Genomic DNA, 25,225 nt, shown 5'->3' with positions numbered 1-25,225 from the left:
TGAATAGCAAAACGGTGGTATCTTTTTAATACCTACAGTCATGCCTACTACCACTAAGATCTTAGATTTCTATAGTCATATATTGATTGGTACTAATGTCATTTGTAATTGTAAAATTCTCAAAAGATGACTGGTCTGCTATGTAATTAGAGATAGAAATAAAAGCTTCAGATCCACAACTTTCAAACTTTAGTATAGTTCTTGACAGATGTCCGCCACATTGTAACTTTATTATATTGTGTTATTTTAAAGTACTTTGGCAAATAAGATCTTACTTTGTCATCACAATATCCTCAGGACTTAGGCAGGCTGATTTCTGTTATCCCTGCCTAAGGGATGAGGAAATAGACATTTGACCAAATTGCCCAATTTGACCAAAGGTCAAAAAGTATGACTGCTGTATTAACAGGCAGGAATATAAGAGCTGTATCCAGTGATCAAAGTCCAAAAAGGAGGTATAAGGGATCTGCGATATAATATCAGCAGACTATATCAGTGCCTGATGCAAGAAAACTTACTTAACACCTATATAGATGATTAGATGGATAGATAAATAAACAGATAAAAATGAAAATCATGAAGAAAAATAAGATGGTAGGAGTGGTGCCACCTATAAGGTATACAAAATACCTGGAAGGGCAGAACCAAAAGAATGAATAGAGAAATATAAACGTGGTTACCTGGGTGGCTCAGTTGGAAGCAACTGCCTTTGGCTCAGGTCATGGTCCTGGAGTCCCAGGATCGAGTCCCACATCAGGCTCCCTGCTCAGCAGGGAGTCTGCTTCTCCCCTTTGACCCTCCCCCTTCTCATGCTCTCTCTCTCCCAAATAAATAAATAAAGTCTTTTTTAAAAAGAGAGAGAAATAAAAAGGCACAGAGATTAAGAACATCAAGAGAAAAGAGAGAAAACAACACAGAAAAGGGAAATCAGGGGGAAAAGTTCACAGAATCAAGTAATAGAGATAGAAATGGGTAAGTCAGGGAAGTGGCCAGAAAACTGAGAAATAAGAAGGAGAATGAGTTGTGGCCAGATAGAAAAAGTGACAGAGCACATCTTTGTTGGATATAAGGTGTAGTCATTGGAGTAGGTGTTTTCTCAATTGATCTGAATAGTGAATATACATAGGCTTGACCACAACAAAGTGGTCCCTGTCTGTAGTCTGTCATTTTCTTATTTCTCTTCAGTATCCTCTTCTGAATTCAAAGCTCTTCAGATGAATAGAGGAAGAGAGTTAGAAGAGATGCCAACATTTAAGCATCTGATGGAGAAGCCAGTTATGATATTAATTATCTTTGTTTTCCTGTCTGCAAAGAGGGAAAGCTCTTCTTTCTTTAACTTACCTCTTCCCCCAAAACATAGCATGTACATACACACACAGATGCACACACATTCCCATACATAGACTTGTGCCCAGGTTTGGACTGCTTTCAGCAGGTCTGAGGGAGCCAAAAGAGAAAGAAGAGCTGTGCTCCTCAACAGAGGGAGGTGACACTGAATGGATAATGGAGGAGGAAGAATGAAAAAGACAGGCTGCAGTCTCCAATTGGAAGACATCTGACTGAGTACACTTCAAGTTTTTTCAAGTGGACATGGAACCCAAATACCACCAGATTGGGGAGTTTTGTGGGGAAGAGTGATGATTTTTCAAGATAACTTTCAAGAGTTGTACCAGAAACATGGTAATAAAGTCCATGACTGGCTGAGTCTTGCAGTGTAGAAAAGCCCATAGAGAACTGACAAAAGTAATAGTGGCCAACAGTGTGGTCAGTGTCAAAAGAGTAGGCCTTTGATTCATGAATGACAGTAGCAGTCTGTGAAATTAAGCTGAATATAGATAAAATATAAAGACAAAGATTGTAATTGTAGAAACAGCCAAAAGATCAAGAGAAGATTAAGAGAAACAGACTAGAAGCAAAAAGAAAATAGAAAAGAAAGTGACAGCAGAAAGAGGATTACTTCAATAATAAAACTAGATCCAGGGATAAAAGCATAGGAAAATAGATGGAAAGAAGTACACATGTTATGTTAATTAATGGAGAAGAGAATGAAGAGGCACACCGAGGACCATATAAAAAAAGAGTTAAAAGATGATTGAAAAATGGTGAGTGTAAAAGGAAGAGAAGCAAGATGGGGAAATTGTGGGCTCTGAAATGGTTAGGAGACAAGAGCTATGTTGGTGCAAGGAATGCTTCACAATAGTAGTGAGTTTTCAGGGCAAGGTGTTCCCAGGTATCAGTGTCCCCTATAACTCACCCAGATTACAAGAAACATCATCCTGGCATCTCATCCACTCCTATGATTTCATTCACCATCCACAACTTAATAGTACCTAAACATAACATATCCAGCCTACCCCAGTCCTCTTAAGCAGCTAAGCTCATCCTTTACGCAGCTAAGACCATCCATCCAATGGCAGAATGATCTCTGTCCAAGGTTCTGAAGCTCCTAGCCTTCACCACTTTAGGTGTTTTTCAAAACCTTCAAACTCGACATTTCCAAAACTGAGCACATCGTCTTCCTAAAATCAGCATCTGCTCCTCCAGTGTTCTGTTTCTAAAACACACTATTAATTTCCCATTCTTTCAGGCTGAAATTCACGGAGTCATGCATGACACCGCTATCTCCTCAATTGATACACCACATCTGTCACCTAACTCTATCAATACTCCCAGCCCGGGCCAGCGGGAAAATCTCAGTGTGCAATTCTTCCTTTTAAATCTCCAACCTGTCCCTTCTTCTCCATTCCCAGTGCTGACACTCTAGTCCATATCTGTATCATTGCTCACCTGAACTAGATATACAAGTCCCTGTTCTCCTTCTAATCTTGTTCCCACCAAATGTATTCTAAGTGATTTAGCTAAATTGATCTCTCAAAACTGCATCCCATGTCCTTTAACTTCCTTTAGGATTAAGTCAGTTCTCCTGCATGTGACTTCCAGAGCTACTTACCTTAGGGCTCTTGCCTCTTTTCTCCATCCCATCAATGCTCCTTATTCTTTCACTTCATGCTCAGATATACTAAACTCCTTGTGGTTACTTGTTTTTGCTGAATCTAGACCCTTGCACATGCTTCTTCATATTTCAATATATTCAGTCATTTTTTTCTGTGTCAATTCCCTGGTGGCTCATAAGATTTACAAGCACTGATGCTTCAGTAGTCTTGTGTCTGAATTATTATCAGCACCCATCTTTTTATCTCAGCACCTGGCACCTTAAAGAGGCTTAGGAAACTCCTTGAGTAAGTGAAAAATACTGTTTACTTCCTGTATCCTAACATTTGGAAATTTGTCTGGCAAAAGTTACCTTATTATAGTATTTATACAGAATATTTACAGAATCTATTTTAATTCTATATATACATATACATAAATAAAAATAATATTTCTAGAGAAGAATATCACATAAAATAAATATAAAAGTATGTTAAAAATGTCATAAATGGATGGATAGGAAAAATTATTAATGAAAATAGGTGAACAAAAATACATATTTGGGCAAAAAGAAAAGGATAAAAGAGAAAAAATTAGATTGAAAGGAAGGGTCAAAGACAATGGGGAACAAAGAAAGAGATTTCAGAGGTGGAGATATCCTTTGGTGGAGGGGTGGGGGAAGGGAGGATCTTTGTAGGAGAGGAGATGCAAATGAAGACTTTTTACAAATCATAATTTAGGAGCAGAGCCACAAGGACTTGGAAGTGCAAAGTGTTCCTGTGTCATGTGTTTTTCAGAAGGTATTTCAAGAGACCAAGGAGAAAGGACTGAGAGTAGCCAAGCATCTGACATAATGGGTAAGGCTGCCTGAGGGTCCTGGGGTAGAGGTGGTTCTTCAGATACCACAGACCCTGAGTATGTAGTTAATCAGAGATCAAGGACATCAGGCACCTCACCAATGGAATGGCCGGTTATGGAAGTGAAAGGTCACTGGGCCCTCAGCTGCAGGATGTCAGGAGTCTGAAATCAGAGTTTTTGTTTCCTGCTGCACTGGACTCCTAGCACACTTTAATAAGGAAGGGATACATCCATACCAGAATCCTATTCTCCGCATTTGCTTAACCTGAGCCTTTTGGGAATGGCAAGGAGGCAAGAGATCCTTATAAAGTCATGTTAAACAAGGTGGGCCTGTGGATTTACATGGATGATCTGGTAGAAATACACTGGTAAAAATGGCAGCATCTCATTTACCATATTAGTGAATCAATACTAAAGTATTGGATTTATACAGGGACATCCACCCCTGTCCATGGAATAAAAAAATCCAAGAGTTCTTCAGCTGGTAGATAATAGTGTCACTTTGTCACAACCATGGAAAAGTCTCAAAAGACAAATGGTCCTGTTTACCTGTCAGGAAACAAAGACTCTAGATAACTATTCTTAAATAGCATATAGTTTTGAAGGATGCCCTCAGAATGTTGACTGATACAGTGATTTCTCATTAGCTTTTAAAAATAAGGTCTTATTTAATTGTCATAAAAAATTTAAAGCCTGAACAGGATAACAGTTGCTATACCTATTTCATGAACAAGGAAACTGATGTCCTTAAGAACTTAAGAGCCTTTTCAAAGTCCCAAAGAAATAAAGGAAGACTTTAGATATCAATTCAGTACCTGTCTGTTTCCTTTAGAAGGAAGACAGAGAAATTATACTCAGATCATTATAAACTCAAGTTTTCCACAGTGTAAATTGTCATAAGATTTATAACTTCTATTTTTAAATTACAGTTATATGACCACCACCTGTTACTTTTTAGATACCGTGGATATTGGAAACAATTCTACTTCGGGAAAACACAATGAGAAAATAAGTAAGAATGAATAAGAATTTGCTTAATTTCTATGTTACAAATGAAGTGGTGTTTAATGCTAAAGCTTATCATCATTTTTATACCTTTCATAAGAAAAAATGAATGTCTTTTAAAGTAACGATTTTTTTCAAAAATGGTTATATCTTCATGTTGCATTTTATTCTGATTTTAAAATATGTTTCTTATAAGCTTTGGTCCATGTCTTCCCAGAATTTTTCTATATATTAACTTAGTTTGGAGTATATTTTTATATATTTTCATGTGGTAATTCTATACATACTTTTCCTTTTCTTACCTTTTAAAATTAATATATCATACCTAAGCAGTAAAAACATTCAACATTTTAACTGAACTATAAAAAGCCTTATTTGGTGCTTTCACATGTACTAGCCTTCACTCTGAGGGTGGTAGAGCATTTTTCATTTGTTATTGGTCATTCGTTTTTCCTCTTTATTGAAGTATCAGTCATAGAATGCTGTGTCAGTTTCCTGTTGTGGTGTTTGTCTTTTTCTTACATTGCTGAACAAATATAGAAAAGCTTATCTGATATATGCATTAAATCTTTGTCATATGTGTTGCTAATATATTGCCCCATTTGTTTTCCTTTTATTTATTTATTTTAATATTATTTCTTTATTTTAGAGACAGAGAAAGTATGAGTGGGAGTGGGGGAGCAGAGGATGAGAGAGAATCCCAAGCAGACTCCTTGCTGAGCATGGTGCCCTACTGGGGGTTCGATCTTACCACCCTAAGATCATGAGCCATGCCGAAATCATGAGTCAGGTGCTTAACTGACTAAGCCACCCAGGTGTCTCTGTTGCTTTTCTCTTGGGTTTTGTTAATGGACTCTTTTGTCCTAGAGACGTTATAAATTTTTAGGTACTCAAATTTGTCAGTTTTTTTCTCTCTGGCTCTTGGGTTTCCTATCATTTTTATAATAGCCATTTCTAGCTGAAGACTTTAAAAAAAATCTCATCTTTGATTCTAGAATCAAATGTTTGAAGCACTTGGTCATTTTTAATGTTTACATCTATAATTCCATGGGTTTTGCCTCTTTGTTTTTATGTGAGGTTGGAATTTCAAAAATATTACCCACACTACTACATTGTGATTGAACTGCCTCTTTAATCACACAATGCCTTTGCCTATCTATAAACTAGATTTTCTCTTGCAAGCAAAGGGGATGCAGAAAAGAAGAAAGATCTCAAAGGGAGCACAATCCTGATGACTCACTGGGGGTGAATATTAGAATCAAATTCAAAAAGACCCCCTCTTCACCTCCTTCCCAAATCCACTGGAATCCCTAATTAGATACGCACTGAATGTTATATGTAAGTGATGAGCCACTGAATTCTACACCTGAAACCAGTTTTACCATATGTGATAATTAACTAGAATTTAAACAAAAACTCAGAAAAAAAAAAAAAAGGAAGAAATGCTTTGAAAATGCAGATTGATTTTGGGAGAACAGAGACTTTTGACCACTTTTTTACATCTTATTTAGTGTTCTTCCAATAAAAATTTTCTTACACTTTAAAAAAATTCTTACATGGTGTACAAATTTATTATTATGAATATCTTTTTTCTCCATTACGTAATACCTGAACTTAAATGAGACAAGGCTCTCAAAGTCTTTATTTAAGTAGGAAATCTGTGGTCATTTTATTATCTACTTGCATGTGAGGAACTCAGAATGCCAAGGATTTTTTTCTAATTTAATATAAAATCTTAAAAGCACTTATATAGCTTAGGGATCCAGATATCAGTTAAAATATGATAGCCAATATGGAATTGTTGAATCACTATTTTGTACACCTGAAATTGGTATAACACTGTATGTTAACTACATGGGAATTAAAATTTTAAAAACTTTGATGGCCAGGCCCAAGAATTATCAAGACAGCCAATCAGAATTAAGGTTTCTTTGGAACTGGTTTGATGAGAAGTGGTAATTTCTAATTTGGGTGAATATTACAAGACCCATTCAAATTAACTCTCCCAAGGACAAATTTTTATTAATAGAGAAAAGAACAAATTGGTAATGGTTATGAATAGACATATCTCCACATTTTACTGGAGAATAAGACTTACTTTTTAATGAAATTTCTCAATTTAATAATTTGTCAAATCATATTCTTCATATTAGTTTATGGTGCACAGTGCTTTCTCTCCTTCCACAGCTATAGGCTGAGGAGAAATTTCCCTCCATCTCTTTCTGTAATAAAGGCTTTTATTTATTTATTTTCGAGAGAGAGCATGAGAAAGAGCACAAGTGAGGGAGAGGGAGAGAGAGAGGGAGAAGCAGACTCCCTGCTGAGCAGGAAGCCTGACTCAGGGCTCCATCCCAGGACCCCAGGATCATGACCTGAGCGGAAAGCAGATGCTTAACCAAACGAGCCACACAGGCACCTGTACTTGTTAGTTATAAAGACTTATATTCTTCAAATCTGACTACTGGATTTTGTTAGATAACCATATAAGAAATGCAAGCCCATAAAGTTCAGAAATAGTTACTTGGCAGAAAAATAGAGAAAGGCATGAAAAGAATTTCACCTAAAAACAGTAATACAGGTACATAGAGATTTTTTTTTTTTCCTCCTATGGCTTCTTCTCTTATTTCTTAAACCAGAATCAGCTTGAGATCCCCTGTGTTTTTTATTTTCAGATTTCCTTTCTTGTCTTTACCTAAATAAATGATGTGAATGATTTGTTCAGTATTTAGCTGATGATGTTTATGATACCTTTTAAATATTTACTTATTTTAGAAAGAGAGAGAGAACACAAGTGGGGGAAGGGCAGGTGGAGAGGGAGGAGCAGGCTCCCTGCTGAGCAGGGAGCCCAAGGCGGAGCTGGATTTCAGGACCCTGGGATCGTGACCTGAGCAGAAGGCAGACATTTAACTGACTGGGCCACCCAGGCCCTCCAATGATACCTTTTCTTAAAAGAATACATCTTAATAATATTATATATACATTATTACATATAGGCTAAGTATTATTACTGGCATCATTAAGATACTTTCTATATTTTTTCTTTTATCTCCAAATACTGACAACCCTTCTTTATCTACGTTCCATTTACCTGAACTCATCCTCATGAGCTTCATCATACATCCCTTTTTCTCTGTTCTGTTTACCCACTGCTCCTCCCAACCCATCCACAGCTTCTCTTTCCTTTTAAATCAGACCACATATACATTGACAACCACTAAAACTCAGTCTTCCTTCAAAGTACTGATTTTGGGCAAAGATGCACAACCTTCAAAACTGTCTATGATTGCTGACTGGACTAGCATGAGGAATTCGGCAGAATGGAAGAAAGAGCCAGATTTGGGGGTGATAGGAATATCCCCCTAAACAGGGGTGTGGAAGGTTTCAGTAGAGAATTTTGAAAGACTGGACAAGCTCGTGCTCATGCTAAAGACTGGGTAGAACCTTGTTGGCTGCAGATGAACTCCCCATAGCTCAGCCGGAGGTATACAGCAGACAATTCACAGTGACCCCTACTGATGGGGTCAGAGCTCTGATGAACCCAGAGCTCCCTTTCTTTTGTAAGCTTGAAGTTTCACCTGGAAGCAGAGTCAAGGATCTCATTTGCAGCGTGGCTTAAGGTAGAATCACAACACTCGTTCCCAGTGACACTTGTGCTTATTCACATAGCCCCACAATGCAGAAATCTTGAGTTTTAAATGCAAGGTAAGAGGCTCCATATTTGCCTATGATAATGAAACAGAGAAGGACTAATTCTGCAAGGTTAGGCCATGTTGTACCCCAAATATTTGGCATGTTTTCCTCCTTTAGCTGTCCTTGCTCCAGGTCCAATGTACTAGCGTTACAGGAATTCCTTCTTCCTGCTACACGGCAGGTGAGAAAAAACTGTACATTAGAAATAGTTAAGCCTTTACATATTGATGCATCCAAGAGTATTTTGGGTGAGTAATTTAAATGGATAAATTAATTCTTTTTGTGAAATATGGAATCCACGTATATAATTGTACAAAATATGTACTTAAAGCTAAAAAAAGGAAAGCACAGTAAGTAAAGGGAGGGATAAAAAAATATCAGAAAACGAAAAATTACAAATTGGCATGTGGATTGTTGTGTTTTTTTTTTTTTAAGAGAGAGAAAGCACACACACGTGCATGAGTTAGGGGAGGGGCAGAGGGAAGGGAAGAGAGAGAACCTTTATTTTTTTAGATTTTATTTATTTATTTGACAGAGATCACAAGTAGGCAGAGAGGTAGGCAGAGAGAGAAGGCGGCGGGGGCGGGGGGGGGCAGGGCTGCTGAGAAGCAGTCTCCCTGCTGAGCAGAGAGCCTGATGCGGGACTTGATCCCAGGGCCCAGAGATCATGACCTGAGCCAAAGACAGAGGCTTTAACCCACTGAGCCACCCAGGTGCCCCAGAAGAGAGGGAATCTTAAGCAGTTTCCACGCTAAGCTTGATCTCACGACCCTGATATCATGACCTGAGCCAAAATCAAGAGTTGGAGGCTTAACTGACTGAGCCACACAGACACCCTAGTCCCTTTCTTTGAAGTTTTGTGATTTTTTAAAAAATATTTTATTTATTTATTTGAAGTTTTGTGATTTTTGATTGTTGACTCTTTGTTACGGATAGAAATGTTGTAATCAATGTTGTTGGTTAATGAGGGTTCTCTGTAGATCCCATTATGAAGGTGAGGCTACCTCTGGACTACATGTTCTCAGGAGGACTATAAAGATTGACCATAGCTGGGTGAACCTCCTGGCCTCACAGGAGAGGCAGGGGGAGGCAGCATGTGTGGAAAGCAGTGGTGGAAGGGGAGGCAGACCTCTTCCCAGGAGCCTGGGCCTGAAGGGTTGTGAAGGAATCTGTCCCTGACAAACTGGTTTCTCCAGTCAAGAGGATGGAGCTAGCGTGGCTTGTCTGAGGGTGGCCTGCAGTGATCACCTGATAATGGCCTTTCTTTTTTTCTTAACTTTTTTTCATTTTTCCAATGTTCCAAGATTCATTGTATATGCACCACACTCAGTGCTCCATGCAATCTATGCCCTCCTTAATATCCACCACCAGTCTCACCCAACCCCCAGCCATCTCCCCTCTGGGATCTTCAGTTTGTTTCTCGGAGTCCACAGTCTCTCATGGTTCATCTCCCCCTCTAATTTCTCCCAACTCACTTCTCTCCTTCTCCCAATGTCCTCTGTGTTATTCCTTATGCTCCACAAATAAGTGAAACCATAGGATAATTGACTCTCTCTGCTTGACTTATTTCACTCAGCAGAATCTCCTCCAGTCCCATCCATGCTGATATAAAAGTTGGGTATTCATCCTCTCTGATGGATGCATAATATTCCATTGTATAAATGGACCACATCTTCTTTATCCATTCATCTGTTGAAGGGTGTCTTTGCTCTTTCCACAGTTTGGCGACTGGGGCCATTGATGCTATGAACATTGGGGTACAGATGGCCCTTCTTTTTACTACATCTGTATCTTTGGGGTAAATACCCAGTAGTGCAATTGCAGGGTCATAGGGTAGCTCTATTTTTAATTTCTTAAGGAATCTCCATACTGTTTTCCAAAGTGGCTGCACCAACTTGCATTCCCACCAACAGTAAAAGAGGGTTCCCCCTTTCTCCACATCCCCTCCAACACATGTTGTTTACTGTCTTGTTAATTTTGGCCATTCTAACTGGTGTAAGGTGGTATCTCAATGTGGTTTTGATATGAATCTCCCTGATGGCTAATTATGATGAACATTTTTTCATGTGTCTGTTAGCCATTTGTATGTCTTCTTTGGAGAAGTGTCTGTTCATGTCTTCTGCCCATTTTTTTTTTTTTATGTGAGTATCTGTTTTTTGAATGTTGAGTTTGAGGAGTTCTTTATAGATCTTGGATATCAGCCCTTTGTCTGCAGAGTCATTTGTGAATATCTTCTCCCATTCTGTGTATTGTCTTTTTGTTTTGCTGACTGTTTCTTTTGCTGTGCAGAAGCTTTTGATCTTGATGAAGTCCCAAAAGTTCATTTTGGAACTTTTCTTTCCTTTGCCCTTGGAGACATGTCTTGAAAGAAGCTGCTGTGCTGGTGTCAAAGAGGTTATTTCTATGTTCTCCTCTAGGATTTTGATAGATTTATGCCTCACATTGAGGTCTTTTATCCATTTTGAGCTTTTATCCATTTCTTAACCAAAGAAAGACAGGATTCAGTGAATAAATAGTCTCTTCCATTTCTAAGTTGAACAATTTTTTAAAATAGTTCTTCAAAGGATCCCCACCAGGATCAGGACCCAGTTAACCACAGTGGCAACCATCCCAATTGGCTTTCTCTCCTACTCTTTGCTTCTTCCCAGTTCCCCACCCCAGATCCTTGACACAGTTTCACAAGTAAACTTCCTGAACACAAACCCTTATCTCAAAATCTGCTTTGGGGAATACCAGGCTAAGATACTCCTATTTCTCTTCTCATTTAGATCTTTAATCCTTTTGGAATTGACTTTTTTGGTGTGATATGAGGTAGAGGTTAGTTTTCTTCCAACATGGATAGCCAATTGTCCCAGCTTCTCCCATTACTCCAATATAATGCCACATAGGGCATGCACCATGCCACCATATGTCTGTATGGTTTTGTTGGGGAGCTTTCTAGTCTGAGCCATTGCTCTATCTAATTCTGCATCGATACATAGCACATTCTAGTACTACAACTTTGTAAGATCTTGATATCTAGTTGAGTAAGTTTCTTCAATTTGTTTTTCAAAATCATCTTAGCTATTCTGGACATTTTCACTTTCATATAAGTTTTGGTAACATCTTGTCATGTTCCCTTGAAAATCTGATTTAATTTTTATAGAAATTGCTTAGGATTAATTTGGGAAAAATTGACATATCTAAAATATTGAGTCTTCCAATTCATGAACATGACATATCTCACTACCTATTCATTCTGTTTTCTTTTTATATTCTTCATTTATTTATTCAACAAGTATCTATTGCCAAAACTGCCCATTAGGGGTAAAGAAGTGAACAAAATCTCATTGAACTTACATTCTGGCTAGGGTAATATAGACAATACACAAATAAATATATATTATTTTAGATGCCTCTGATTATCTCTTAAAATCTCATTTCTTTCCATCCTTTTCTTCACATACCATTCTGACTTCCTTGAACAAACTAAATAATTTTCTGCTTCAGGACCTTGGCACTTGATTTGATATCACATCAGATGCTTTTCCCTTCATCTCAGCTCAAGTGAGGAAAAAAACAGAGTAATGGAGGTATAGAGCAACAGAAACTATATCTGGCATTTTCACTGTAAGCATCTTTGCCATAGATATTTTTGCTACATTTTTTCCCACATAACTAATTGGCTGTAAGGTCATAAAAAATTCAGAAATAATTGGTCGGCAGTTTGGTTTCATTTCTTCATTGACTCAGTACTCACATTTTTCTATTACATAAAATTGTTGCCTTCATAATTGTTTATACAGTGGTACACTTTGAGCCTACATTTCCCACAGAATTTTGGAATGTCTGTCAATGGGCATGTGACAATATTCTCAGAATAAACAACACTGTAGGAAACTTTCACAATGTAATACAAAGTTCAGTTACAGATATGCATCCCAGTATTTGAAAACTGATACTTCTCTTAATGATGGAGGAAATTTTAGTGGAAAAAGAAAAAAATGCCATGCTGAACAAGGAGAAAAATCAACAAGTAAAAATAAAATGTATAACACTATGAGCAAAAGACTTTGAAGACAAGTGCTTGGGTATAATTCACAAAATAAAATCAGTTCCTTGTAGAGTATTACCATGAATCTGCACTACACATTTTGAATGTATTCAGATATTTTTGAATTACCTGATAAAGTCCTTTGAATTTTGCTATTCATTTTTCATGTTTCATTATGTCCTTTTTAATGAATATCCCTCTTTTATTTTTCATGATTTTATCTTTCATGGCAGAGTTGCCTTACGCATGATCAGTTAGTCAAGCTGCAAAATGTTTGTAGTGAAATGCTTGCAGCAAATATGCTTACTGAGCAACAACCTAGCATGAGCAGAAACATGCTATCTTATATGGGGTGGCCAGCCAGTGAGAGCCTCATTGACAAGCTGAAACGTAAGTAGATGTCACATGAGATGAAGGAATAATCCATGGTGCTTAGGCTGAGAAGACCTCAGGCCAAAAGGCTGAGGCAGGATGTGTGGGATCTTTCAAGGAATGCAAGGGGACACTGGCTGGGGCACTAAGGAAAGCGAGTGGAAAGTGATTTTTAAGGTCATGAAGACCTCATAGGCCATGATAAAAATTTTAGATTCTTGTCTCAATAAGAGGAAAAGACACTGGAGAATTTTGAGCTGGGGAATGATATAATCTCAGTTAAGTTTTTAAAGGATTGCTCTGTAAACCACGTGGAGAGTAGACTTCAGGAGGTGGGATGAGAGATCAGTAAGGAGGCTGTTGTAATGACCTAGGCAAGGGTGTTGCTAGACCGGACTGAGCCGGTAGCAGTGCAGGGGTTCAGAAATCGGCAAATTCTGGAAACACACATATAACACACCAACATGTATGTAAGTGTACATTTCATGTGTTTTGCTTATTTACAAATAAATAATTTAAATTACATACATATATATAATATAAAAATATATATAACATAGAAATGTATTTATATAGATAAACAGAATATATAATATATAAATATGAATGTGTCATATGTGCAAATACATAAAAATTATAAATAAAAGATATACAGAATATGACAATTACATATAACTAAATATGATATAACCATCCCTTAGGATAATGTACTGCTTAAAATATTACTTATTTTATAAGAGAATAAAAATGATTAGAAATGACAAAAAAACTTAGAAATGGACATTGTTAATGATTTGATAGGAGAGTACTATGATACGATTAGACAAGGAAACTAAGTTATTTTGTGATACATAACATTTTAACAGTTAGAACTAGAGTGTTATATACTAAAACAAGTAAGCCTAATTAGTCAACAAGACTTTGTTCATGATTTAAGTATTGGGGAAGTTTGTTAAAACCTTAGAAGCTTTAAAGTACATGCCTAAATCAGGGACTGCCATCCGGAGGCGGCAACTGGCGCCTGAATGGGGACATGAGAGAAGAGAAATGAAACAGGAGAAGAAGCCCCAACATGAGTTCTGCACGGCCCTGCCTTTTTCCCGCTGCTGAATTGTGGGTATGGGTAATATATCGCAGGATACGGGTAATATTAAGAGCACAAAGGACTATCATCCTTAAGTATGTTTGTTGAGATGGCTCCTAAGGTGGGAAAAGCAGAAGTCAGCAAGGGCAAACTTTTGGAGCTTTTAAAGGTAATTAAAGAACACTGCTCCTAATTCCCTATATTAGGGACTTTAGATTTACAGACATGGGAAAAAGTAGGACAGGAGTTAAAACTTTTGCCTGCTAAAGGAAAAACAATTCCAATTGCTATATGGTCTACTTGGACTCTTATTCGCTCTGTTCTGTAACTTTTACAGACCCCAGTGTCTCAGGTAAAAATTGAAAACAGGGTGGGCCCAATTGGAACCTCAATCAATATTTAAATTAAGTTTGTTGGTTTCATTAAGATAGACATGTCTTTAAAGTTATCAGCATTAAATGTAAAACTTATTCTACTGAGGTTTGCTGAAGGCCAAATAAATTCATATTATCTCTGTTGAAATCTGTTAACAAAAAGATGACTAAACTGATAGTTAATTGTTTGTCTCAACGTTTTCATGGGTAATTGTTCAGATAACTTTCAAAATCTTTGGTAACCCGAAACTTTAAAGTTTTCCTTAAATAATAAATGAAATAAAATTTGTTGAACATCTAGGTCTTTTCCAAATGGGATAAAGTGCTAAAACATTGATTACTGGACATAGGTTTATGCTTTTAACTTACTACAAAGAACTAAGGATATTTAAATCTATTGGTAAACATGTTTTGTGCTTAACTGATTCACAAATTTGCCATTCAAGAATTCTGGTGTAACAGTTCACAATTGGTTACTCTTTGGTCTTCACTGAAAATTAAAATTTCTAAAGGTGAAAAATTCTACCAACTGTAAGTCAGATGGAAATAAGGGACACAACTCTCTATGTAAAAAAGTAGGATATATATAAAAAAATGAAAAATGGAAATACATTTTTGTTAAAGGTAAAAAAAGGTAATTTTGTCCTAAATGAGGTGGTTATATTAAAAAAATGGCTTAGGATAAAATCTAAATGCAAAAAAAAGTTTGTAAAGAAAAATCTTTGGAAACAAATTTTAGGTGTGGTCAGGATAAACTAAAATTAAAATAAATATATTTTAAAGACACTGGTATAAAATAAAAAGTCGGTTTTCACTCTGTTCAAAAGAAAGTATTCTCAATTTTTGGTCTCTTCTTGATAATAAAATGCAAATAGTTGTTTTCTCTCTGCCTGCCTAGAAAAACCAGTTTCTTTGTCTTACCGTTATCAGGTCTTTAACACCCCTTGCCGCCTCCTGATGCAGGAGAAAAATGAGGTATAAACAAGTCAGCTGCAAGAGAATGGGAGCAGGGGGCCAGAGTCTTTTCTACATTTCTATAAATTATATAATATGTAATATGTAAATGTATAAACTTTAAAAATATTATATTTATATAATACATAATTATGTAAAAAACATAAAGTTATAAAACTGTATTTTATACATATAAACATACATATATAGCTTATTTATTATACATAAATATGTAGTATTTCATATATAGCATTGTAGTATAATATATACTTTTATACATATAAGTATGTTATATGTTATATATAGTACATAAATATAGATACATAGATATGTATATCTAGAACTCCCCAATATTCGTGGCCATCTGGAAGGCCACACAAAGGTCTAGGATACCCAGGGCTGGGCCCAGGCTCAGGAAAGACCTAAAATAGCCCTCACCTGTCACCTCTGCCTAACCAGGAGGCTCTGTGCAAGCAGGAAGTGACAGCGAGGATGCAATCGTCAACTGTCTAGTTGTGCATTGAAGGCATGCATCAACACAGGCATTTCTAGACCCTTGGCAAATACTGGGAGGCTTATCACTTCCAGCTCTTTAGGGAAATCTCCTTCCAGTCATTAATTCACCACTAAACTGAGCTGAAACTTCAGGAATCACACGGCAAAATACACAGACTTTACAGAATTCATTCAGAAAAAAAGTGCTAAATAAACAACAAACACCAACGGGAATAACAACAAACAGCAATGACAAAAAACTTTGGGAAAATAATCTGATAATCTGATCTCCAGAGTTATCACATATTATTTAAGATATTAGGTTTTTAAGAAAAAATTACTTGACAAAACAAGCAACAAAGTATGGCTCCGTACTCAGGAAACATAGAAACTGTACGTGAGGAAGACTAGACACTGGAATTACTAGACAAAAGACTTTAAATCAATTATTTTAAACGTGTTTAACAAAGCCACATAAGAAGTTAGAAAAGATTTCTCACCAAATAGCAAATATCAATCAATAAATAGAAATTATTTAAAAAAGACCAAATATAAATTCTGAAAATAAAAAGCAAAATACTTGAAGAAAAAAAAAAGAGAAAAGTACAATTTAAAATAAAAAACAATGAAAAAAAGTGGATGGACTCTGAAAACACATTGCTTGTGTACTCATATATACATATCCATATAGATGTACATATACAGCCAATTTTCACTATTCAAAGTAGATACGTTCTATAAAGTCACCCAAACACAGAATTTGCTAACTTTGAACCATTGGTTCTACAGGAAGTATAGGGTTATGTTCCTGTGAACCTCTGGCCACAACATACTAATCAATACATACCCTTTTTTGTGAGTATTTTTGTGAATGCTTCTATTTAAAGATATCTTATTTAATGTATACATTAATTCATAAATGTTGAACTCATAGCCAACAGCACTAGAACGCATGCCTGAATAAAGCTTATCTAACACAGATTTTCTCCATAGAGCACATCACAAGCTTTTTGTGCTTAGGAATATGACGTAGCACATCAGCACTACTACTATTTTAAACACACAATCACCAATGAAAGCACTGAATAAATGTCCCATCAGTGACTTGAATGATCCACTGCTCTGCCCATGTCTATGAGTACCGTGAAGGTGCCATGAGTATCGATTTGGGGGTTAAAAAGGTAACTTTTAGCAAGTGGGTGAGTTCACAGATATGGACTCCATGAATAATGAAGACTATGCATTTTTTTTCATTCTTTTTAAAATTAGTGTTTTTTAAAATTAGATAATGCATAGTTTCCCATTGGAAATAATTTATCGTTATTTGCTAGATAGTCTACCATTTGGATTTATATTTCCTCTTTGCCCCAAGTGGGAAGAAATGTGCATTCTCTATTTTTTGGACATGGAGTTGAATATGAATTAATCATATCCACCTTGTTAAATGTATTAATTGGGCCTCTTCGTTTTGTGCACTTGACTTCTCATAGACTGGGGTGGTAAAAATAAAGTTGCTACTAGGAGTGGTTGCTATCTATTTTTCATTGTTTCTCCCATAATTACTACTGGCTTAAAACTTTTTGGTCTGAATTACATTTCTTTTGATATTCAGACCATGACCCCCTGGTTTCTTTTTGTTGATGTATGTTGAATATACTTTTGCCTATACATTTATTTTCAATATTTGTAAAGTATCTTTTTCCGTAAGTCTTCTGTATAGGATTAAAAGTTGGAGTTTAGGGGCACTTGGCTGGCTCAGTCGTTTGGGCATCTGCCTTTGCCTCAGGTCACGATCCCAGGGTCCTGGGGTGGAGCCTCACATCAGGTTCCTTGCTCATTCAGGGAGCCTGCTTCTTCCTCTGCCTGTTCCTCCCCCTGCTTGTGGTCTCTCTCTGACAAATAAATTAGAAGATCTAAAAAAAAAAAAAAAAAAAGTTGGAGTTTACTCTGTAATTCAATCTCAAAATCTTTATTTTAATAAGTGAGTTATGTCCATTTACTTTTATAGATAAAACCAAAATGCATGGTCTTGTTTGTGTCATACTAATTTTTATTACATATTCTAGTGTGTCTTGAATATTGAAAATGTCAACACTCTGTATTCTGACTTCTATGCATTCATGTGCATGTAGGTACTTCTAATAGGAAGGTTTGCATTTCTGTTCCAGGGGTTATATTTGGGCACATGACAACCTAGCTAGACTAAACCTCTCAGTCTTCCCTGAGGCTAGCCTTGTGACGAAGTTCTCGACAATGGCCTCAGAGCTGAAGAAATATGAGCCACTTCTGGATCTTTCCCTTTTAAAAGAAATGAATGGTTGAATTGTACTCATTTCTCCTATTTTCACTGGTTAGGAGTAAGTGTGTACTTCTGATATTTACAAATGTTTGTATTTTTAATCTAGTGATTACTCTTAGAATTACTTTTATATACTCCCTCTTTAGCTAGTACCCATTAATTTCTTACCCCCCCAAATTGATAAATTTAGCATGTGTCCTATTTCTTTGTCCACTCTTTCCTTTCCCACCCAAGTTTAAGTCATAATGTTATTTTTTTTTGTTTTTGGTGTCGAATAGGTTTTTTTTTTTAGTTTTAATTTCAGGATAGTTAACAGACACTGTTACATTAGTTTCAGGTGTACAATATAGTGATTCAACAATTCCATACATTATTCAGTGCTCATTATGATACATGTACTCGTAATCCCCTTCACCTAATTTACCCGTCTCCCCCACACACCTCTTCTTTGGAAACTATCAGTTTGTTCTCTGTTTTTAAGAGTCAGTTTTTGATTTGTCTCTTTTTTTCTTTGCTCATTTGTTTTGTTTAAATTCCACAAATGAGTGAAATCATATGGCATTTGTCTTTGATGTTTTAAAAAATACTTTATTTGTTTATTTATTTGACAGATAGAGATCACAAGTAGGCAGAGAGGCAGGCAGAGAGAAGGAAGAAGCAGTCTCCCTGCTGAGCAGAGAGCCCGATGTGGGGCTCGATCCCAAGACCCTAAGGTCAGAACCTGAGCCAACAGCAGAGGTTTAACCCACTGAGCCACCCAGGCACCCTTGTCTTTGATTTATTTCACTGAGCATTATACTCTCTAGATCCATCATGATGTTACCTTTATATGTATCTTTCAGCTCTTAAATGTGCTTGACATCCCTCCTTGATTTGTCCAAATAACATGCCATGAGTCCAACAGACAATGATCTTGCTCTACCACCCATATTTCCCCCTTCCTTACACATTTTTTTATTATACCATTTCTATATTGTCAGCGCATGTATGTTTAATATCCCACTCTGTGACCTCATCCCCGCTTTTATTTTAATCCTTTTTGCCAAAATTTTTCCAGTTTATCTTGGTTTGCTGAGGTGGATTCTCAAGTGGTTTTCTCAATAATTATTCATAGGAACAAAAGTTCCAGAATTTTCCTGTTAAAAAGTATTTGGTTTTATTTTTTATATGTGAAAAATAATTTACTCGCTATTTCTAGAAGCATCTTGTAGATTTTTCTCCACTTTCTTGTGACATTAGGTGTTTGTTACTAAAGATCCCCCTCCCTTGAAAATGACTTAACATTTTTTATCTAGGTTGCCCATTCCATTTCTTTCTTTATCTTTAAAGTCCAGTAAATTTGTTGGAATATATATCAAGGTTGACAGTTTGGAGTCAATTTTTTCTGCTGTAGGGCAGAAATATATGTACTTAAGTATAGTCAGTTTTTTGTTCTATTTCAGAAACTTTTTTCTTGAATTTATATCAAAGCGCTTCTATTATTTTGATTTTCTTCTTTAAGGAAATATGCTGACTTGTTGACTATCTTCCATTGATTATTTTCTTTTTAATTTTTCTTAATTTTTCTAAACTTCCTGGTTCATCTTTTATAAATCGCCCTTAAATAATCTCTTTTATCCCTTCTAAATTTGTCATCATTTTTCCATTTTTTTTCTATTTCATAAGTTCTAGCTATTAGAAACATGGGTTATAGCTTCAGCTTTTCAAGGCAAACCCCTAAATTCCTGGACATACACTTGTGATTTCTGAAATCTACTTTTTCTTGACCCCTGTGACACTCCCCCTCTTCTCTGTTAGCTCCTATCTGATTTCAGCTACCTTTTGTGTTTTCTTTATTGTGAATGAGAAAACCTCACGTAAGTAGGTAAAAATATACTGTAAATGACTGGCATAAATGTAAGTTATTTTTGTTGCTATTTTTGTTTTCAGTGTGGTGATGTGTTGGTAGCCAGAGATTTAGCACTACAAAGGTAGAATAAAGACTTTAAAATATTTGAAGCTTACTGACATGTTAAGCTTATTTTCTTTTCTGTTTGAAGGAAGAAAGAGAAGACATATACATAAAAAAAACAATCTTCAAAAAGGTAAAAGTCTGAGAATTCATGTCTGCGTACTTACTGCAACCCTGGTCTTCCTGCTAGACCCATCTTTCCTGTACCCCAGAAATCTTCAATGGATTTCATAAATAACGACTATTTAGAGTACAGGCTAAGTTGTAACAGTGAGAGCCCGAAATACAGTGGCTTAAACCATATCATTTATTTCTCTTTCATCAAACAACCCAGAAATGGAAGGAAGAGACTGCCTTCCTCAACACATGGTTTCTGTCTCTGGGTCCAGAAGAGCTAGTGTGGTTGCCATTGTCTCCCAGCCAGGGGGAGAAAAATGGGCAGGAAATCACCTATTGATTTCTTTTAATGGAAAGATCCAAGGTCTTTTGCTCACATCCTGTTGCCCAAAACTTGGTATTATGACCAGAGCTAGCTGCCATTGAGGCCAGGAACTATAAACTGTAGTGAGGCAGCCATGGGTTTAACTATAACTCTATTCCTATGGAAGAAAGAGTGATTGTGGGGGGACAAATAGCAGTCTGCCTACTTGCCTTACATGTTTTTATCCAGAGTCACTGACTTCTTCATATTTGGAGGAAAACTCTGACTCATATTGGCTCAAACCTGGCCTCTTGTCACCTAAGACCCTTGGCAAGAATAGGAGCTGGAACCTGGATAAAGCATGGAGCTACATGGCCAGAGACAAGCTAACCCTGAATGGGAAATGAGGGACCAGGAGAAAATGTTAGAAAGGTTTGTTGTAACTAATGAACACAGTGCTCAACAGAACAAGGAGAAACAGGGAACTTGAATTAATTAAGCAGAAGCTAGAGTCCTGGTGTCACCTCAGAACTAAGCCTGGGACACAGTTATTTAAACTAAACTCAGGCAGAGCATACTGTGTCTGTGCAGTAGACAATGAACACATATATTTCTAGCATCTCTATCATTTTATCTTCATATTTGCCTGTATTGTCTAAGTTATTTCTTAGCTTATACTTACCCGGGTCCAAGATTTTGTTCCTCTGAGTTTTTGTGAAACCTGTCTTACCTGTTTTGTTAAAATGTTGAAATTGGTAGTTTAAGCACAAATTGATTTTGTTCCTTCTAACTTCTTTTCAAAACTGTTCTCTGAAATAGTTCTCTTTCTGCCCCAAGATGAAGTCTTAGGTAAGCCCTGGAGCTGTGTTACCCTCATTCAGTATTAAGAAACCTGAGCTGATATGCAGTAAGGAAGTTGGGTGAGACCAGCCTCTTCTCTTATCCACACTCTTGTCTAACCCTCCTCAGTATCAGTGCTTTTAGCTAGTTCAAGTTGTAGAAGAGGGAGAGACGGGCATAAGGAGCAGGAATAGCCCTCTTATGGGCTATGTCCTTCATGTCTCCAACATATGGAGAATGCATGAGCCATGTTTATGGGCTCTTTAAGGAACCCCTCTTTAGAAAGACTCTCTCCACTGAAGTTCCTCGAACGCAGGAGTTCCAGCTGATTGCCTACCACTTCCGCCTTAGGGGAGGGCCACATACCTGCCAGGGCCATGTCATCCATTCAAATCATCTTTCTTTACAGAATATCTTTCAAGAAAAGCTAACTGACCTCCTCCCTTCCCCAGAGAAGCCCATGAGAATCGTGCTTTCTCATGATCCCAGTGGGTGTATAGCTGGTTCCCCAAACTGTCACCATCTCTAGACTTGACTGTATTTGCTATGCTGTGATTTTTGTGCCTGTGACTTATCCATTCCATAAATGGAAGCCTATATCTCCCACTCTCCTTCACCCATTTTGCTCATTTCCCACCTCCTCTTCTCTGGCATCAGTTTGTTCTCTGTATTTACTGACCTCTTTCTGCTTTTTGTTTGTTTGTTTATTCATCTGTGCTATATCTTATATTTCACATATAAGTGGAATTAAATAGTGTTTGTCTTTCTCTATATGACTTATTTCATGTAGCATAACACCTTCTAAGTCCATCGAGGTTGTCACAAATGGCAAGAACTTATCCTTTTTATGGTTGAGTAATATTCCATCATGCGTGAGCACGCATGCATGCACACACACACACACACACACACACATACACATGCACACACACACACACACCCCACATCTTCTTTATCCATTCATCTATCAATGAACACTTCAATTGCTTCCATATTTTGGCTATTGCAAATAATACTGCAATAAACATAGGAACATAAATCTTTTTGAATTAGTATTTTGTTTTCTTTGGGTGAATACCCAGGAGTAGATTTATTGGATTGTATGGTATTTCTATTTTTAACTTTTTGAGGAAGCTCCATATTATTTTCCACAGTGGCTGCACTGTTTACATTCCCACCAACAGTGCACAAGGGTTGCTTTTTTCTCCACACCCTCACCAACACTTTTTATTTCTTGTCCTTTTGGTTTGGATTTGAATTTCCCTGATGATTAATGATGTTGAACATCTTTCCATGTGTCTGTTGGCCATCTGTAGGTTTTCTTTAGAAAAAATGTTCATGGGATGCCTGGGTGGCTCATTTGGTTAAGCAGCTGCCTTCGGCTCAGGTCATGATCCCAGCATCCTGGGATCGAGTCCCACATCGGGCTCCTTGCTCGGCAGGGAGCCTGCTTCTCCCTGCAAAAGTTTCTATTTTGGTGTAGATCCAATAGCTTATTTTGCTTTTATATCCCTTGCCTGAGGAGCCAGGTCCCGAAAAAATGTTCCTGAGGCTGGTGACAAAGATATTAGTGCCTGTCTTTTCTTCTAGGAATTTTATGCTTTCAGGTCTCACATTTAGGTCTTTAATCCATTTTGAGTTTACTTTTGAATATACTGTAAGAAAGTGGTCCAGTTTCATTCCTTTGCACTTTGTAGCTGTCCAGTTTTCCCAGCATCATTTCTTGAAGAGACTTTTACTCGTATATTCTTTCCTCCTTTGTCGTAAGTTAATTTAGCATAAGTGTGAGTTTATTTCTGGGCTCTCTATTCTGTTCCATTGATCTGTGTTGTCTGTTTCTTTGCCAATATCACACTGTTTGCAATTATTATAGCTTTGTAATAGATTTTGAAACCTGGGAATGTGATGTCTCCAACTCTGTTGTTGTTTCACAAGATTGCTTTGGCTATTTGGGGTCTTTTGTGGTTCCATATAAATTCTAGTATTATTTGTTCCAGTTCTATGAAAAGTGTTGTTGGTATTTTCATAGAGATTGATTTTTATTCTTCATTCTGTTGATGTGGTATATCACACTGATGGATTGGCAAATGCTGAATCATCCTTGCATTTCTAAAATAAATTCCACTTGGTCACGGTGAGTGATCCTTTTAGTGTATTGTTGAATGCAGTTTGCTAGTATTTTGTTAAGGATTTTTGCATCTTTGTTCATCAAGGATACTGGCCTGTAGTTGACTTTCTTTCCTTTTGTTTTCTTCCTCCTCCTCCTCCTCCTCCTCCTCCTCTTCTTCTTCTTCTTCTTTTCTTTCTTCTCATCCTTCTCCTCCTTCCCCTCCTCCTCTTCCTTGTCTTCCTCCTCCTTCATCTTTGTCTTCGTCTTTGTCTGGTTTTGGTATTAGGGTAATGCTGGTTTTATACAATGGTTCTGGAAGCTTTCCTTCCTCTTCTATTTTTTTTTTTTAAATAGTTTGAGAAGAATAGGCATTAACTCTTCTCCAAATGTTTGGTAGAATTCCCTGTGACTCCATCTAGTCCTGGATTTTTGTTGGTTGGTGGGAATTTTTTGATTGTCAATTTAATTCCATTACTAATAATTGGTCTGTTTGGATTTTCTATTTCTTCCTAATTCAATTTTGGATGATTGTATGTTTCTAGGAATTTATCCATTTCTTGTAGGTTGTCCAATGTGTTAACCTATATTTTTTCATAGCAGTCTCTATAATCCTTTGCACTTCTGTGGTGTTGGTTCTTATTTTCCCTCTTTCATTCCTGATTTTGTTTCCTCCCTCCTTTTTTCTTGATGAGTCTGGCTAAAGATTTATTAATTTTGTTTATCTTTTCAAAGAACTAGCTCTTTGCTTCATTGGTATTTTCTTTTCTTTTGGTTTCTATTTTATTTAATTTTGGTCTGGTCTTTATATTTCTTTCCTTCTGCTAAACTTGGGCTTTATTTATGCTTTTTCTAGTTCCATTAAATGTAAGGTTAGATCATGTATTTGAGATATTTCTTGTTTCCTGAGGTATTCTTGTATCACTATATATTTCCCTCTTAAAATTGCTTTTGCTGTGTCCCAAGGATTCTGGACTGTTGTGTTTTCATTTTCATTTGTTTCTATATGTTTTCTTTTTATTTCTCCTTTGAGTTCCTCATTGACTCATCGGCTGTTTAGTAACATGTCAGCAGCATCATTTTTATATTTTTGTTTTCTCAGTGAGAAGGAGAGGCAGACATAGAATCCAAACTCTGAGTAACAGAGCCTTATGGAACAGAGGCAAACAAAAAGGTAAAAAGAAAAAAAAATTAATTTAAAAAAAGCATACATTTTCCATTTTCAGTAGCTAAACATCTAAATTCTCATGCTTTATTCTATGCTTTTAGTAACAAACCTACTTCCCTATTGCTTTATGTAGCTGTACTGTTGAGAAATATATCAGATTTAGTCAATTTCCAAAAGGTGACATGGAGAGAAAGATGATAATACCACAAAAAAATAATTCTGTGATGAATCTGCAACCAGAACCTAGGACACTTGGTGACAATGCAGTGCTCCCTCCACTGAATGGATAACTTTCAGGACTGGACATAGTTTTAGACATGAAACACAGTGTAATTCATAGGTGATGTACCTGTCCTTCCTCATGTCCCATGACCTTGAGGTAATCGTGTGGACGGGAGGGTGTCAATTTACCTCTTCTGCCTCAGTTTACTCATCTATAAAGTAAGATAAATAATAATAGCTTGACTGTCCTCCAAGGCCCATCTCAGCCTCATATAGAGCTTCGTATCCTGCGGTTTTGATGAAAGGAGAATCTAGCTCACACACTAGTCCCAAGAGGATTTAAACAGAGAGAAACTGAGAGCAAGAGAATGTATGTTTGCCAATAATGGCTACTGCTCAACAGACTCAGATTATGACCAGG

The 25,225-nt window shown here is 36.8% G+C and overlaps 1 protein-coding gene across 26 annotated transcripts in view; it reads left to right on the top strand.

Moving 5' to 3' along the window:
- Positions 1-25,225, top strand: part of SP100 (SP100 nuclear antigen) — a 90,345-nt gene that overhangs the window by 46,464 nt on the left and 18,656 nt on the right. For 14 of the 26 annotated variants that reach the window (XR_009351990.1, XR_009351989.1, XM_059167751.1 and 11 more), the window contains 4 exons: positions 3,672-3,788; positions 4,748-4,801; positions 20,135-20,179; positions 24,517-24,588. The exons of 2 other annotated variants lie outside the window; for them this stretch is intronic. Coding sequence is in view for 22 of the 24 variants with exons in the window: in XM_059167751.1 (XP_059023734.1) it covers positions 3,672-3,788; positions 4,748-4,801; positions 20,135-20,179; positions 24,517-24,588 (288 nt within the window). In the remaining 2 variants the exon portion in view is untranslated. The remainder of the gene's footprint in view (positions 1-3,671; positions 3,789-4,747; positions 4,802-20,134; positions 20,180-24,516; positions 24,589-25,225) is intronic. 10 more of the 26 variants (XM_059167754.1, XM_059167749.1, XM_059167757.1 and 7 more) reach the window with 7 other exon arrangements.

The sequence above is a fragment of the Mustela lutreola genome, chromosome 3, assembly GCF_030435805.1.
Source record: "Mustela lutreola isolate mMusLut2 chromosome 3, mMusLut2.pri, whole genome shotgun sequence".
Lineage (NCBI taxonomy): Eukaryota > Metazoa > Chordata > Mammalia > Carnivora > Mustelidae > Mustela > Mustela lutreola.
The sequence above is the reverse complement of the archived record's forward strand: the minus strand, read 5'-3'. Positions and strand labels throughout refer to the sequence as shown.